We start from the raw sequence: 17,366 nt of genomic DNA, 5'->3' as shown, positions 1-17,366 counted from the left end.
AACCTTAAGACATGGAGAAAAAAAAAGAGGTTGAACTGGCGATCCTACTTCTTGTCACGTACTAGCGGGGAATCGAAACCACGCCAGTTGACTCAATGACAAACCTTATGATCTAATACTCCTCACACCGTGGACAGGATAGTGTCACGGTGCCGCTTTTCGGTGTCGTGCCGAAGGATAGTCACGTCCCCCCCCGTAGTGTAATATCGCAATTAAATAGAATAATATTGACGTAAAACGGTGCCGATACGAAACTCTTACCCCAAAATGGTTATTGCCCCGCCCTTATAGCTGAAGTATCTATACTTCTTATATAAGGAGTGGGCTTATTTTGCCTTTAGACATCATCGGGCGTTCCTAGCGGTACGACTAGCTACCTCGGCTTAGAGGCCAGGCTACCGACATCATGCCGGGTTTTTAGGAAGTACCCTCAGCTTCTGGTTCGGGGATTGGATAGAGACAATGTAGTGTTTCAGCCGTAAGGTCTGAGTGCTAGGCTTGTTAAATTGTAGATATTATAATAACTCCTAATGTACAATCATAGATATTGTAGTTTTCTGTATTTGATATATGACCATAGTTTTAACAACAAAGTGTTCCAGAGCCAATTGATCTTTGAAGTTTTATTTGCAACGTGAAAGTACTACCGAGTCGACGGATAGTGTTACTGGCCGTTTTCTGGAGACCGCGAACAGGATAGTGCCACATTACCTATTTTAGGTGCCGTGACGAAGGATAGTCACATCTGTCCCCCTCCCCCATAGTGTCGCATGTGCTGTGAGGGGAATTTTGCCCGGGCAGCGGCACTATGGCCTACTATTATAACGAATGCCAGCTGCCAAGGGATCTTTTACATGCATGCCAATGTATACGCTGGACCTCTGTTTTACGTCCCACCATAACGACTAGAAAGCTGTCCTTGTCAGGCCGTCTGTTCTGCATCACTCACACAGGAGAACCACGCCGGAAAATCTGGATGAACTTACTTATGAACGAAATAGCAATTAGTAGTAACAGGGGAAAAGGCAGTGGGAAACAGTGCAAGATGGATGTGGCGTTCAAACACCCCTTTACCATGTTAGTCAGCCGTCCAACGGGTGTTGGAAAGACGGTCTTTGTACATAAATTTCTCCAAGCGTCCCTGTTCGACATCGCTTCCCAGCGCATCGTGTCGGCCTACGGGGAATGGGAAGAGAGTTACGATCGCTTTCCTCACACTTATGTCAAAGGTTTGACAGACATTGACGACGTGATAGATCAAGTCAAGCGTCCACAAGTCTTGGTCGTGGACGATTTGATTGGTGAAGACATGGAGATATGGCAAAAGTGGTTCACGAAAAAGAGCCATCACCACGACACGAGTGTCATCTACATTGTGCAAAACTTGTTCGACAAGCAACAGCGTACCATCAGTCTGAATGCCCATTACTTGGTCTTGTCTAAAAAATCCCCGAGACGCCTCACAAATTGGCGTGTTGGCCCGTCAGATGTATCCCTCCCATAACAAGTATATACAGGAAGCTTATGCCGATGCGACGAGTACCCCTCGTAGTTACTTACTCATTGATTTGAAACCCGACACACCCGAAGCTTAAGCGCTTGAGATCCAACATTTTACCCCAAGAGGAACCGCACATCGCCTACGTCCAAAAGGTATAAAGGGGATCTACACCCTCGAATGGATTCTTTTAGTCACGATGGCTCGTACGAAGAATACGCAGCGGAAACACCCACCCCCAACCCTTCCCAGAGCGACGTTCCCGATCCTGGCACCGGACCTTCGCGATCCCACGGTACAAAGGCAGACTCGTCCGAGAATGAGGGCACCCACATCACAATGGTTGCCCTCGTTGACACCACCCGGGAGCCCCATGTCTCCCTTACCGGCCACACCACCACGTCTCACCTTACCGGTCACACCCCCACGCCACACAAGATCCCCTACTCGGTCTCCTTCTCCGATCATTCGAAGACCACGAAGAGAAAAAAAGAGTTCTATGAAAGGACTGATGTCCTTCATCCGCAAGTTACAACATCTTACTCCCGATATGGCTGATGGACAGTTGGTCAAGAATACGGGTAGGGCACGTATTGGATTGTTGCAGTTGGCGGCCAACCACTTGTTGAATGATAACATCCAACCACTGCATGACCAGCACAAGAAATGGGTGGAACGAAATCGACCCAAGTGACGGAGAGAAACATGCCGACTGCCGAAAAACTCTCTCTGATCATGAAACCTGGAGGACGAGGGTTTTTCGCGGGGGGGGGGGTGTTGATTCGTATCTTGCTGCGATGGAAGGAAAGACTGCATGATGAAAGAAACAAGAAAAGAAATAAATTCGTTCGACGGATCGTTCAGCGCGCAAGGGGTCTGAGTACCGAGGAGTTGAACCAACAGCATGCATTGCTTCGCAAATTGACTAATCCACGAACATCACCCGGCGTCAAACAGCGACTTCTCGATGAACAGGGTGGTGCCCTCGTGGTATCTAAACTATTGGGAGGACAACAGGGTGGTAAACATCCCTGGCTTAAAAGTAGCGATAGAGCGAACGCTATGGCCGCCGAGCTATCTACATTATTTGGCGGATAACCTATGGAGAGAAAAGGTATAAAAAGGAAACCGGAGAACGGCCCCGAGCTCAGTCATGGACACACTGCGGTACCTATTGAACACTGCACCCAAAAACCACCCTCTTCTGCTCGAGGACCAACCCATCGTCGACGGTGTGTGTGAGTGTATTGGACATCTGATTCGTGGCAACGTTCCTGTGACCGAGAACGTGGTCAAACGTTTGAAAAAGTACACCCCTAGTTACGACACGTCTAAAACACCTTGGAAGACTTCTTCACCCGGTTGGTCCGGTCCTTTCCGAAAGATGAAATTCGCCAAGAAAATGAAACTGGTGCCCTTGGACGGTACCACCGACGTCAAACCCATCGAAGTCAGACAAGTGGAACCCGCGTACGATCGAGATCCACTGGAGCAGGCCGTCGAAAATGGTTACCAAGACATGCAACACGTGTTAAACGATCCACACTGACCGACGAAAATAAAATGCAACGATACGGACAGTTGTTACAACGTTATCAAACGATACAAAGGAAAAGAAAGCAGGTCATTCCCTTGTCGGACGAGAAAATACCCGAACAAAAAGAAGAAGCAACCGTGGTCTCGGAGGCACCCATCCTGGAGTCGGTCCCTCGGGTCTTTCAACATCGAGCTCGCCTTTTGTTGAAACATCTGAAGGAGAAAACACCTTGGTCGTGGAACGAGAACTTGGAATTGCTTCGGAATGGCGAACCCGTACCCGGCACCAACGGATGGTTTGGCGTGATGCAAAGTTTGAAAGTCACGAAAGTACCGCGCGAAGCCATCGGCAATCAAGAACGATGGAACGCGTTGTCCACGCAACCCGCACGGACTCCCGTTCCGCCGCGACGTCCGAGAAAGAAGAAAATCTTAAGTACGGATATCCCTACTACGAGTACACCTACCAGACGAGCCAGATGGCTCCCCTTGCAAAAACTATGCCTGATCACATGGAAATCTGCTGAAACATGGAACGAAAGCTGAAGAAAGTCTATTACGCCCCGAAACACCCGGCCGCTTTCGGTGGAGTCCTGGGTCTCTACAAAGCTACCGGTGTGCCCCTGGACAAAGTCAAAACATGGTGGAAACACCAAAGGCCGTACACCTTGCACAAACCACTGAAAAAGTAATTCTCTCGGTCCCCCACACATGAGCGATATGTCGGCCTTGGCCCAGTACAATGAGGGATACAAGTATTTGCTGTGCGTCATTGACGTGTTTTCCAAGTACGCTTGGGTGTTGCCCCTCAAAAACAAGACGGGAAACAGTTTGGTGGACGCCTTTCGTCGAATCTTTCAAAGTCGATAACCCCAACGGCTTCAAACGGACAAAGGCACCGAATTCCTCCATCGAAAAATGCAAGCTTACCTAAAAAAGAACAAAATCATTTTTTCGTGACACACAACGTCGAAACCAAGGCCAGTGTGGTGGAACGATTTCAACCGACACTGAAAGAGCGCATGTGGCGATACTTTACTCATCGACAAACCCAACTGTACATCGACGTGCTAGATGAATTGGTTCGGGCTTACAACGCCAGACGACATCGGACCATCGGCATGGCACCAAAAGACGTTCGTCCGGAACACGAATGGATGTTGACAACACCTCCACGCCCCCTCAAAAAGAAAAAGAGAACAATGGACATCGGTACGACCGTACGTTTGGCTTTGCCGAAACACGGTGCCTTCGACAAAGGTTACTGGCCGAACTGGACTCTGGAAACGTTCAACGTCGCACCCAACGTCGGTTGGACGAAAGAGGCGAACACATTTAGGGCACCTTCTATCCCGAAGAATTGCAAGCGGTTCAGGTCAACGACGACGAGCTCTTTCCCATTGAAAGAGTACTCGAAAGAAAAAAGACAAAGTGTTGGTGAAATGGTTGGGTTATCCGGCGTGTTTTAATTCGTGGATGCAAATACTAGGTCGAATAACAGGTAACTAATGCAAATGGTGGGCGGGCTAGTTGAAGAAATACAAACCAGCGTGCACAAGCAAAACTCACATTATCTTAATAATAAAAAAAACAAATATGCTACGAAATGCTGATTATATTATATATATGAAAGATTATACAATTGTAGTTACCGAATTTGTATGCCTCCATGGTCCTAAAGTTTCGAAATCTTCAGCTCGGTCATAAAGCGCACATGGTCATTCCCCTTACGACTGACTAAACTAAAAAAACAGAAAGTAGCCTCGCTTTTCCGTGTCGTAAAACGAAGATAAGGCTTACACTCGTTTACTATCGGTAATGGAATGGTTCTAAATCCTTGGTCGACATGCGTTTTGTCGTACGAGTCGTCTTTGTTTGAGAAGCCATTTGCGTAATTAAAAAGATTCACCCCTGTCTGCTCTGCAGGCTACTGCGCGGATAACCAGAGCATACGCATTACCGGGACAGACAGGGATATGCCTAGACAAACTAACGGTTTAATATTTTACACTACCTAGATGACCCAAGCTGCTGCTTTAGAGTAGACACGTAGGACACCAAGGTGGACCTGCAACAAATATATTAGAAAATAATGGAAAAGATGCGCCTACTCGCCAGCTAAACACGACCAAAGCCGTCTAGGTGAATTGTGGGCCGAAACAATGCGTTACAGAGAAGGAGGTCGTAACGCGGCCCATACACACTCAATTGTTTCGTCCGTTAAATTGAACGTGTAATGAGGACATTGACGGCGAATTAATTGAAACAATTTAATTGAATCAATTAATTGACGGATCAAAATTCCTTTTATATACTCTTCAAAACAAAAGTAGGGTATATTGAAATGCAAATACCTGTGCAGGTTGTGATATGATAAATAGTCATAGACACTTGACATGCTTTGAGAGTATGTTCACAAATGAAGAAATTATCGCCCCAACAGAACCACTGAGCTGCACATGCGACACGCAATAGCGCCATAAACGTGGGAGGGGTTCATTGTCAAAGGGGGGTTGGGATGGCCTAGTGGTCTAGAGTGTCACGCTTCGACCTCTAGCTGGCCGGTCACCTCTGGCTTGCGGTTGTGGTTTCGATCCCTGGTGTGAGCGGATGTGGTTTGGAGATAGGGGCGCCTTCTCAACCTCGTGGGTTTACTCCGGGTACTCCGGTTTCCTCCCACAGGAAAGACCCATGCGCGTGCGCTAAGATAATGAAAATAAAAAAAAAGACAACTTGTCTGCGATATCACCTTCGGTGGAAGCGGACGTTAAACACTAACAACAACAACATTGTCAAATTTTACACTCCAAGTTAAAGTGAAGAGGGGGGAGGGGGGGACTAAACTAAACTAAAATAAAGATACAGGGCTTAATCAAAAATTCTCTATGTCCATACTAAAAGATATATAGTCATTCCTCTCTTTAAATATATTATTTATTTGTTGGGCACAATGCTTATACAGTATATTGTTGTTTTTTTTAAGTAGGCTACTCAACTCTGTTTATAGAGAGACCGGAAAGAGTGGGGGTGTTTAAAATATCAAAAAACGGGTATTAATACGAAATTCCAGTTATTGTGTTATAAATTACTGGAAAGTATGTTTCTTTGGCTGCTTGAATCTATCAATTAATCCCTGGCACATTCAAAATTACGCACGGTCGTCTAGATAGTTTCTTATGGTGTGCCAGCTTGATTTCCTTATAGTGTGCTCGTGCCGGGTTTCCATATATGTTAATAAGTCACGTGATATCCTACATTTGCATATGCAAGTTGATGATGTGCCAAAGTTGCTATGTAGAAAGCGTGAAGGACAAATGGGATGTTGTAGAGCGCAAATGTAAAATGTAATGAGAGAAATGTAAAATGTAGACACGTCAAAAAAGGCATTTTCCAACAAAACATTTGTCATTTAACACTTAACATTTGACGTTTTACATTTAACTCTTGCCTTAAATGTATTTTGACTTTATCAATATCGGTATTAGGACTTTGCACATTGTACTTTTTACATATAATCAATGGAAACGACATTGTCGCAGAGCATTTAATATTGGCAGCGATACCCTTCCATACAGCTTGACCGTTTATTTTGTGACTATATATATATACTTAGCCAAATTAAAAACTTGACACTGATGAATTTCAACAATTTTTTTTTTCTGGTAAGTCAAATAAATTTTAAAGTGTTTCTAACGATAGTAAGTAGTAAGAAGCCTTTAATTTCATAAAATTGTAAAGTCACGTGGATCACGTGATTTTTGAGCATATAAAGATGAAACACCTGCAAAACACAAACTCGTAAGGTCAATCGATGCAAGTTTGCTTAAACTGAACACGCACACGTAACTTGAACTGGAAAAACAAATTAAAATTGTTATTTTCATCTTTGTTAGAAAATGCCCTGGACTAACGTTTCAACGTTTGCTTAAACTGAACACGCACGCGTAACTTGAACTGAAAAAAAAAATTAAAATTTTTTATTTTCATCTTTGTTAGAAAATGACCTGGACTAACGTTTCAACAAGACAATGCTCGACCCCATACAGCAATTGCTACCCAGAATTGGTTAAGAAATGCCGGTGTCCAAGTCCTGGATTGGCCGTCGCTTAGCCCCGACCTTAATCCTATTGAACACATCTGGGGCGAACTGGGGCGACGTGTTCGTCAGCAAGTGAATCCACCACTGACGTTGCAGGACCTTCAACATGCTCTTGCTGAGCAGTGGCGACGTCTTCCTCGGGTAGTGTTTACTAATGTTCTGAGATCCATGAGAAGACGTTGTGTGGCAGTACGAGACGCTAGAGGAGGCCACAACCGTTACTAAACACTTTATTCCGATTGTTCTCCAAGTCTGTGAATTTCATTTTGGGGGGTACTGTGACATCACGAACGTTATCAATGTCAAGGACTTTCGGCGAGACGTATTCTTGCTTTCTGTTGATGTCAAGGTCGTCTGTGCACAACATAACACTAAAATAGTTGCCTTAAACCAAATATTAAAAATCTAGTCCCAAAAATCCCGAGTGTCAAGTTTTTGATTTGGCTGAGTATATATATATATATATTATGGTGTAATTGTCGAGATATTTATTTACGGTTGGACACCTTACAATAGACTAGTTTCTCACGAATCACATTTCAGTGCTTATTTACATTTGTAAGTATTAGAAAAGAAATAGATTCACCAGACGATATATCAAAATAGATGAGTTAATCAGTTGTGTTATTGCAATTAGCAATGGAGGAATTTTGAGAAAGAAAAAATGTTTCGAAAGTTTAAGTTGTATTTTGGAGTAATGACAACAGTGTAATACAATATCAGTTATAAAACTTTATCTGTATATTTTTATAATCTTCAACAAAGCCAGGTCGTCATAATCAAAACCAGTCAACACAATATTAAATAATAAAATAATCTAACTTCTTTTATTTCAAGTCAAAGTCGTGGAAACCGATAATTCACCAGGTCTGACTTGTCCGGAAATTACTGGAATAGTAGTTGGTGTTTCTGTACTTGTTCCCGTGGTAGTCATTATAGTTGCTATTGTAAAACTACGTAAGAAGGAAGCTCGCAGTAAGTATAAATGTGATTATTATAAAGGTGTCAATAATTATATAATAGTATTAAGCTCGCAGTAGTTTTTAGAGTGTATGATTATTATAATGTTTTTCAATAACTATATAATGGTATTAAACTCGCTGTAGTTTCATATTATCACAAGCTAAATATGTATTTAACATTCTAAGGAAATGTTGTTTTTTTATTCTAGAAGGAAAATTTCGCTTTCTGATACCAATGATACTAATACCTCTACTATGTGTGCTTATTGCAGGATTAGCAACTTATTTTCTGTGTAAGTATAAGTATTACCACAACGCCATATATAGTATACTATTCAAAAAAAGTAGGGGATATTTGATTTTGGGGGCATAATACTAAAATATGCAAATGACTACGAAAAAAGTCACTATAGAACCTAACAGAAGAAACATTTCCAGTTACATGTGACGCCCAAACGCACCAATAGCTACCGCATGGAATGCAGGTGATGCTTGGGATCATCATGGGGGTCCAACCCAAGATTTGCACGACTCTGACTTTGAATGTTACAGTCATTGTGGCATTGAATTCCAGGGTGGAAACATCAGTTTAATTGTTTTAGTGACCAGAAAACAAATTTTGATATGCGTCGGCTTACCCAAAATGAAAGGTTACGTGCCCTTGGCATGCTACAGATCGGCACAACACAGGCGGTTGTGGCGCGGACGATGAATGTTTCTCAGTCTATCATAAGCAGGCTATGGTCCAGATACCGTGATACACAATCTGTACAGGACAGATCACGCTCAGGTCGACAACTCAAGCCCAGGATCGATTTATCCGTACCTTGGCCTTGAGAAATCGTGTCATCACAGCAAATCAGATCAGCGCTCGTCTTCAAACAGACACTGGTGTGAGAGTGAGTGGCCAGACGATTCGGAATCGACTGCATAGGGGTCACCTTCGCGCCCGACGTCCTCGCGTGATCCCTTGTTTGAGAGATCATCACATTCAGGCAAGACGTCGTTGATGTAGGGATCGTCAACACTGGGATAATCGACGCTGGAGCAATGTGATGTTTTCAGATGAGTCAAGGTTCACTGTTGATTTTTTGGACAGACGTAGGAGGGTGTGGCGTCGTCGACACGAGCGCTTCCAAAACGTTAACGTCATCAGACATGATCGATTTGGGGGTGGTTCTGTTATGGTGTGGGGAGGCATCACTGTTGCTGGAAGAACGGCTTTACATGTTGTTGCAGGGCGTGTTACAGGCCAGTACTACCGGGACAACATCTTGGCAGTCCATGTTGTGCCGTTCGCACGACGTCATGGCCGCCGTTTCATCTTCCAGGATGACAACGCAAAATGTCACAGGGCCAGGATCGTTACAGGTTACCTCCAACAACAGAACATCACCACATTACCTTGGCCAGCACTGAGTCCCGACCTCTCCCCCATCGAGCATGTCTGGGACATGCTTGGACAGAGGTTACGTCAACGTCAACAACGTCCTGCCAATGCCCAAGAACTTGCTGCTGCGTTGCAACAGGAATGGGACAATCTGGACCAAAATGACCTTAGACGTCTCATTAGGAGTATGCCACGTCGGATCAATGCTTGTTTGGCAAACAGAGGTGGATTTACCCGTTACTGACTTGGTTGTGATGCTGTGGTAACTTTGCTGTTTGACCCCGGGTATCATTTTACCCTTATAATGGTCAGTCTGTGCCTTACTTAGTCTAACGATCATTTGGAATAAATCGATGAATGTGAACTTCATTTCATTTTGTCATTTGTTTCTTCGTCAATTTCATTAGGTGACTTTAATAACACTTAAAAATCAAATATCCCCTAGTTTTTTTTAATAGTATATTTAAAAACATACATAATCGTCCTTTTGACGAATCCGGCAAATTTATGTCACATTAGCGGGATTACCTTAATGGAAATGAATGAGTAAACACACCCACATTTAAAGTTCATATTTTTTCCCGCCAATAAATTCACAATGTCTTTTGATATTACTTTGTTTTTTTTTTCATTTTTGTAAAATTCTCTATTGCAAATTTTCTTCTATGTCATGGCCAGCTCTTGTTTTTTTTAAAAAAAAAACAAACGAGTACCTTTCATTGTTTCCACAATTCTCATTTGCATATGGAAGCTCAGGCTGATCTGCAGGGACAATTGGCTAGGACGATACAACCACTGAGAGGGGTGACATCGGGGGTGGTTAATTACCTAGCAATATTAACTTTTTCCTCTGCAAATTAAATTCTAGAACATCATTTTCTTTTTAAGTATTAGAAAAAAATAATGATGTTTGAAGTATATCTGGATAAAAAATATCTCCTATTTAGTGTAAATGGGTATATACAGCGCGTGTTCAGGTTATGTAAACAATGCACGTGCTATCGAGCCAATAATCTACGTTACGTGATGTGACGTCACATGTAGAAGACATTTGAACTTATAAAGGCCAGTCATCTCATACAGAGGTATTCCGAAGCCCAACGCGAATCGCATCGAGAATCAGTAAGCAAAATTGACAATAGTTTTCAACTAAACAACGATTGATTATTGTTATGTATCATATTTCAGCCACATCCAACTACAATTAAGCATTACAATCCTACCTGAAACAGATATAAATCATCGTATTTAAAATTAAGGCGCTAAGCCGTTACTAGGAACGCCATTTTTAAACGGATAAAAACAACGCTACATTAATTTAAACGCGAATATTCGAAGTTAGGCGATAGTTGTGCCACTACATTGGCCTCCGTAATTTTAATTGGTCATAATATTATAAAAGTATCTTATTTTTACTAGGTTACGTGCATTAATAAAGAAACTGAGTTTGCCACTTGGAACTAAAGGCATCCAATCGTAGCTAAAAACAAACACATCAGTATATCTCAACGCTTTTAGCTACGTTCTCGTAGCTAGCCCTCCTCTGTCAGAGACGCCTTCGCTGGATAGGCCATGTGCACCGAATGGATGATGGATGATAATTATTTGATATTACAAATAAAGCGTTGTATACAACATAATATAAACCAATATTAATAACAATTCAATAATGACGTAACACAAATGATGTTCCGTATTTGCATTTTACAAATCTCTTAACAATGTAGTACCCAAAGTAGTAATTGATTACAGTAATTAAGATAATCGACAGAAGGCTGTTAAATAAATAGGTGACGTACCCTTTCAGAGAATCCGGTGTCAAACATTATATATATAAATGGGTGGCATACCCATACAATGCATGTTCATCCTGATTTAAAGGATGCTAAAATTTTGTCTGATGAGACATCACATCTGTGAAAGCGAACCTTGTTTATAAATATAAATATAATACAGTTTGCACGAGCGAGGCACTTAATCATTTGTATCATACTTCTAAATTTAACAGAATAGACCAGAACACCACAAAGTATGGCAATCACCTCTTGGTACAAAGTTAATAGATTAATCAGTGTTCTAAAATATAAACATAATTTTACCTGACTTGTCTATCTGTCGTAACAATTAACCGATAATGTAGTGGCGCCACCACAGAAGCAATGTCTGAGCGGAAAACACTATTGATGACGAGTGATGTAAATGTAGCGCTTTGCACACCCGTAATGGGTGGATTAAAAATATATTATAGCACAAATTAAAAATTTCCTCGATTCTGATTGATCGAAAAGTGTCATCGAATGGGGAATGAACCCCCTCTAAATTATCAAGGCGAATTACTGCGTATAAATATTACAGTGTACATTTTTTTCGTTTTTGTGCTCAATGATCTTCCTCAACTCAAATCTTTATTGGCAAATATCTTCAAGAAATTCGGCACACATGACTATCAAACCATTTTCAAACATCATCTTTTTTGAAAACACATTTCTGAAAAACATAAAACAGTAGAAAATCACAAATGAATTAATTAAACGCGTTTTCAGGTATCCAATTATATTCGTTACTAGGCAGTGACAGTATGGACAAATTTGTTTGCTTTTTTGGTAGGCCATCTTCACTCACCAATTTTTACTTAATCAGGTGGAATTTGTTTTAAAATCACACTTTGGTCAAAGTCTGACTAGCATGATCTACCTAATAATACGTCATTAGGCACACGAAATCGCTTGAAAATATAATGAGTGAGTCGGAAATTGCAGCTGAAATATAGGCCTAATCGTTATGCAAAAATTGGCATATGTTGACACACGTCAGAACAGTATACATAGCGACCAGTACAATCTTAGGTTAGACATCACTGTCATAGTTTTATATGGTATGTTTGAGGATGTTAGTACGAACTGCTATTGTGTGAACACGAACTAGCCACAACATTGTGATAACAGTCTGCAAATAAATCAATAAATGCTGAAAACTTTAATGAAACTCCCGAGGCGGAGTCATCTTTGTTGCCAAGAGTTACTCCTCTTTTAGACCCGGATAGCAGGCCGGAATTATTTCAATTATCGATGACACTCGTCTCTAAATACCGCAATAAAACTAATTATTCCCGTTCTTTTAAAAATCTTCAAACGTTAAAAATATTTTTTGAGGATATCTGAATAACATTTTTTTCATAAATCATTTACCAGCACCTCGAGACCCAAGCATTTTAAATTTGCAGGAAAACAAGGAAGGTCTAAATCTATTGAGAATATTATGAAAAATGAACGCCAGCACGTGGCCAAATAACGACTTTTTAAAATTGTTGTAAAAAAGTTTTCTAAATAGTTCCGAAGGAAATCCCTAAATCTTTGAACAAGAGTATCTGTAAACACGTTCCTGTTTCGTATTTAGAGGCGGTTTATTGTCCATTTAAAGCTGAACTCCGATTACGGATTACAAAACTACAAAAATAATCCAATAAAAAAAATTGACACCCTAAATAATCGCCATACCTGTTTTCAAGTTGTAGAACAATCATGACGATTGTACGGCATACAAAGGCAGAGGCAGACCACGCCTTGTCAACCACACTGTCCACATCCGGCTAGCAATATTTCAACTACCAATTACCTCCTGACTGATTGACGTTTTTTCACTAACAGTTTACTGAAAGTATTATTGCTACACAATTTTATATTTGATCAGGTACATAATATTTTACTAATTAGACGAAATAAGTAAACCGCTGTGTACTTTTGCTCTAAAAATAAGAAACAAAACAACTGCCTTACCCCAAACAATAACAAATCAAAGAACACCAAGCAATTCTATGTTGTTGACATAACATCAAGGGACATAACTACTTCACAAGATGGGGAATATTTTGAAGTGAAAACATACTTCTTTGATGGAGAGAACAACAGTTTTATTGCTGCTTTGGATATATTTTGGAACGATAATATTAGACTTTATAATACCAGAAATTATTTGGTGTTTACACGCTGTTGTACAAAACATTTCAAGAAATAAGAAAAAAATTGTTGGCGTTGGTGAGATTTGTTATTGTTTGGGGTAAGGCAGTTTTCTCATATTTTTAGAGCAAAAGTACACCGTGGTTTACTTATTTCGTCTAATTAGTAAAATAATATGTACCTGATCAGACATAATAATTGTGTAGCAATAATATTTTCAGTAAACTGATAGTGAAAAAACGTCAATCAGTCAGCCGAAATATTGCTAACCAGATGTGGACAGTGTGGATGACAAGTAGTGAACTGGATGTAGGCGTGGCCTGCCTCTGTTTTTGTATGCCGTACAATCGTCATGATTGTTATACAACTTGAAAACAAGTATGGCGATAATTTTGGGCGTTAATCTTTTTTTTTATTTAATTATTTCTGTAGTTTTGTAATCGGAGTTCAGCTTTAACCATGCTTGAATTATCCATTAGAACAACTCGCCTCTGTCGCGTCTCGTGTTGTAATGGATAATTCAAGCATGGTTAAATGGATAATGAACCCCCTCTAAATACGAAACAGGAAGTTTTATCTCCTAATTAAACTATTATTATATCGAAAAAGAAGATAAAGTATTGACACGATGACAAATCAACTACGTGACAATGTTAAACACTGATGTCCATCCGATATAAATATAGCGTGGATAGACACTGTTCTTCTGCAAATAGACTTCGATAATAAATATAGTGTGGAGAAACACTTCTCTCCAGCAGATATACTTCGGCGATAATACAAACTTTATTTAAATTTATTGAATTTCTACAGGTAAAAACTCGAAGGGTACTGGAGCAGTTATTGGTACTCCTGCTGTATTTGGTTTAGTTCAGCTCATACTTGAAGTTGTCATTTGCTACTTGTACGTAAACTTTCATTACAGTATGAATTAGCTATTAAAGGACAATATTGGTGTCAGTCATAATTACTTATGTGATAGAACTGGTTAAATACATTCCAAATATAATTTTAACACAAAGATGTGTAACAAGCAAACGAAGAAACGGGAAGTGACGCCAAACATATCGCTCGTTACTTCAGTCAGATATATAGAAGGATAACTCGTGTTTGTCATGTTTGGCGTCACTTCCCGTTTCTTCACGTGCTTGTTACACATCTCCCGTAGCAATGATCTCTGTGTTAAAATTATATTTGGAATGTATTTACCAGTTCTATCACATATTATAATAACTAATATACATGTAAAACCACCCTAATCCTAACCCTATTATAATAACTAGTATACATGTAAAACTACCCTGGTCCTTACTCTGTTATAATAACCAGTATACATGTAAAACTACCCTAATCCTAAAACTATTATAATAACCAGTATACATGCATCCTCGGTTACCCAGTGTACTCATTCCGTTGATACTCCATGTTCAATAAAACTTATTTTCAGGTGAAATTTAACAATGACAATAACCCTTTTCTTTACTTTTTCAGGGCTAGCAGGGAAAGCAGACCTCAGAAATCCAAAAAGTATCTTGGTGAGTCTCCTGATGAGCCCCCTGATAAGCCTCCTCCTTATGAGCTTCATTGTTCTAATTAGCCTTCTCCTTCTTTCTTCTAATCAGCCGTTTTCTTTTCATCAGCGTTTTGGAGCTATGGATTTAAGACTCATTTCGCAATAATCAAGATTATGGAAACTGCTGTATTTCATGAAATCAATTGTGAACAACTCAGTTTGCCATTCGGAAAATCTGCTGTCTATGGCAATTTCAATTGTTTCAAACATTTTCTTTGAGCCCTTTACTATTTACTAATTAAATCAAAATGATTAAGAAATATGACATTTAAACTGATGTTCTTAACTCAAAAATTAAATATGTTGCCTATCAAGCTTGTAGTAGAAAAGGACGTAACTACATATGTGGGCCTTGTTGTTTCGGGCGAGTCATGTTGTTTTTAAAAGATCATAAATTATAGTTGTTTGTTTTTGAACACATATTTTGGCTTTTAAAATAAGTAGTAACAAAGTATTAAGAGGTTTATAAGGCGAAGTAAAATGTTTTGTGATTGTTTAACTGGAATTGGGTTAACAGTATCGTAATTTGGAAATTAACACATAAACATCCACAAAGTATTAACGGGTTTATCTCATCGCTTTTTGTATTGTCTATGTGTATTACCCCGATTGTTAGGGAATTGCCCGATATTAAGGGAGGTATTTTATATTGTGTTTTGACGTAGTACCCCAGGATGCCCCGGAATTACGGGAGTCATTTTATTGGTTATACTATAGATTGATTGGTTATACTATAGAAGAAGGGTTGCGAATGTGAAGTTTTGTTTTGTGTATTTTAAGAGAGATAACCCGTTGTTAGTTTTGATAAATTCTTTCAAAAATGTCTTATTTAAGACTTGTGAAATGTGTTCAGATCATTCATTAACCTTTTTCTCTAGGTAAATAAAACAATATGACAAAATCCTATTTTAAATTTTGTTTATGAAAATTCTAATGTAAATAATATTGTATAATAGATCGTTATTTAAAGTATGTTCCACGTGCTAATTTGATTATCCAATTGAGTTCACCCTATAATATAAAGTAGAGGATAAAACTTGGGTACGGGTGGCAGTTATAATATTTTTCATCCTGTGCTTTTATATTATGAGGTGAACACAATTGGCATATTAATTAATCCTTAATCAGAACCTTTGAGGTACATTTTGTATTGTTATAATTGCACTTATTATTATTCCTTTGATGGTTTCAAATTAGTTATTGTTTTTGTTACCTTGTTGTAAATGATTTGATTTCTTGCTAATACACTGTCATTACTTACTTGAGAACGACAAGAGCAACTTGTTCAAACTTAGTGGGAAAAAAATTCAGTCATTGTTTTCCAAATAAATTGTGTTTTAATATTTGTTAAATTTCAAACAGGTATTTGATGGTTTTGAATAGAAATAAAAATTTAAGTACAAAAATGCTAATAATATACAATTTTTAAAGTAAAATGTGGCAACTTTGAACATGTACAACGTCTCCCCGGTTATTCACAATATTTGTTATGTTTCTTGCATTTGATTATCTATAACAAATGAATTTACTGTTACATTTTGATAGATTTATTAAATTTCCATTAATTTATCGAATGCAATTTTATAAACCGTTCAAAGTAACCCCACTTTTAAAGCAAGATTGAACATCTAAATATTTTTTCTTAAACTTTTAAAAAAAAAATTTTTTTAAAGTAAACATTGATAAAAATTTTTTTTAAAGTAAAACATTAATTTTTTTTTTTTTTTTAAAGCAAAACATATTCTTAATTTGTTGAATTGTTAATTCTATAAGTATTTTGATGAATTAAAGATTTTCTGAATGGAAATTTATGTATCGTTCAAAATTACCCCACAGGTGTGAAAAGATTGAACACCTTATTATGTAAACAGAATAATATCTGAACGATATCATTCCATCTTGTTCACAAAGCGGGATTAATTAAAACATCCTAATATGTCAGCCGTCACTTATGATGTTAATAAAATGATTTTACTCACAATGGGTTTAATCTTGAAGCAGAGCTCTCCACGGAATGTTCAGCGATAAGAATATTTAGCTAGTCCCTGGGAATTACTCCAATCTATGTCAGTCAGGTTGAACAGGCCCGTAGCTAGCGGGGTGGGTGGTGGCGAGAGGGGTAGCTACCCCGCCCCCTCCTAGAAAAAATCGTATTCCCTCTTCAAATTTTCATAATGGTCAAAAAAAATATCATAATACGCCAATATCGCAAAGTTAGCCTCAAAATTGAAATTTTCAGTCATTTTCAAAGTTCCTCTAAAAATTTTCTGACATTTTGGTACAAACTCTATTTTCCAAATTTTTCTGTAGAAAAATCGGCACCCCCAGAAGCCCTTTCTTACCCCCCCCCCC

The 17,366-nt window shown here is 39.3% G+C and overlaps 1 protein-coding gene across 2 annotated transcripts in view; it reads left to right on the top strand.

The window, feature by feature from the left end:
• Nucleotides 1-16,957, top strand: part of LOC126830921 (uncharacterized) — a 30,552-nt gene extending 13,595 nt beyond the window's left edge. For both annotated transcript variants that reach the window (XM_050561430.2, XM_050561433.2), the window contains exons 8-11: nucleotides 7,971-8,108; nucleotides 8,305-8,388; nucleotides 14,255-14,345; nucleotides 14,933-16,957. In XM_050561430.2, the coding sequence (XP_050417387.2) occupies nucleotides 7,971-8,108; nucleotides 8,305-8,388; nucleotides 14,255-14,345; nucleotides 14,933-15,038 (419 nt within the window). In that variant the 3' untranslated portion in view covers nucleotides 15,039-16,957. The remainder of the gene's footprint in view (nucleotides 1-7,970; nucleotides 8,109-8,304; nucleotides 8,389-14,254; nucleotides 14,346-14,932) is intronic.
• The last annotated feature ends 409 nt before the right edge of the window (nucleotides 16,958-17,366 follow it).

This window comes from Patella vulgata, chromosome 8 (genome assembly GCF_932274485.2).
Source record: "Patella vulgata chromosome 8, xgPatVulg1.2, whole genome shotgun sequence".
Classification (NCBI taxonomy): Eukaryota; Metazoa; Mollusca; class Gastropoda; family Patellidae; genus Patella; species Patella vulgata.
The sequence above is the reverse complement of the archived record's forward strand: the minus strand, read 5'-3'. Positions and strand labels throughout refer to the sequence as shown.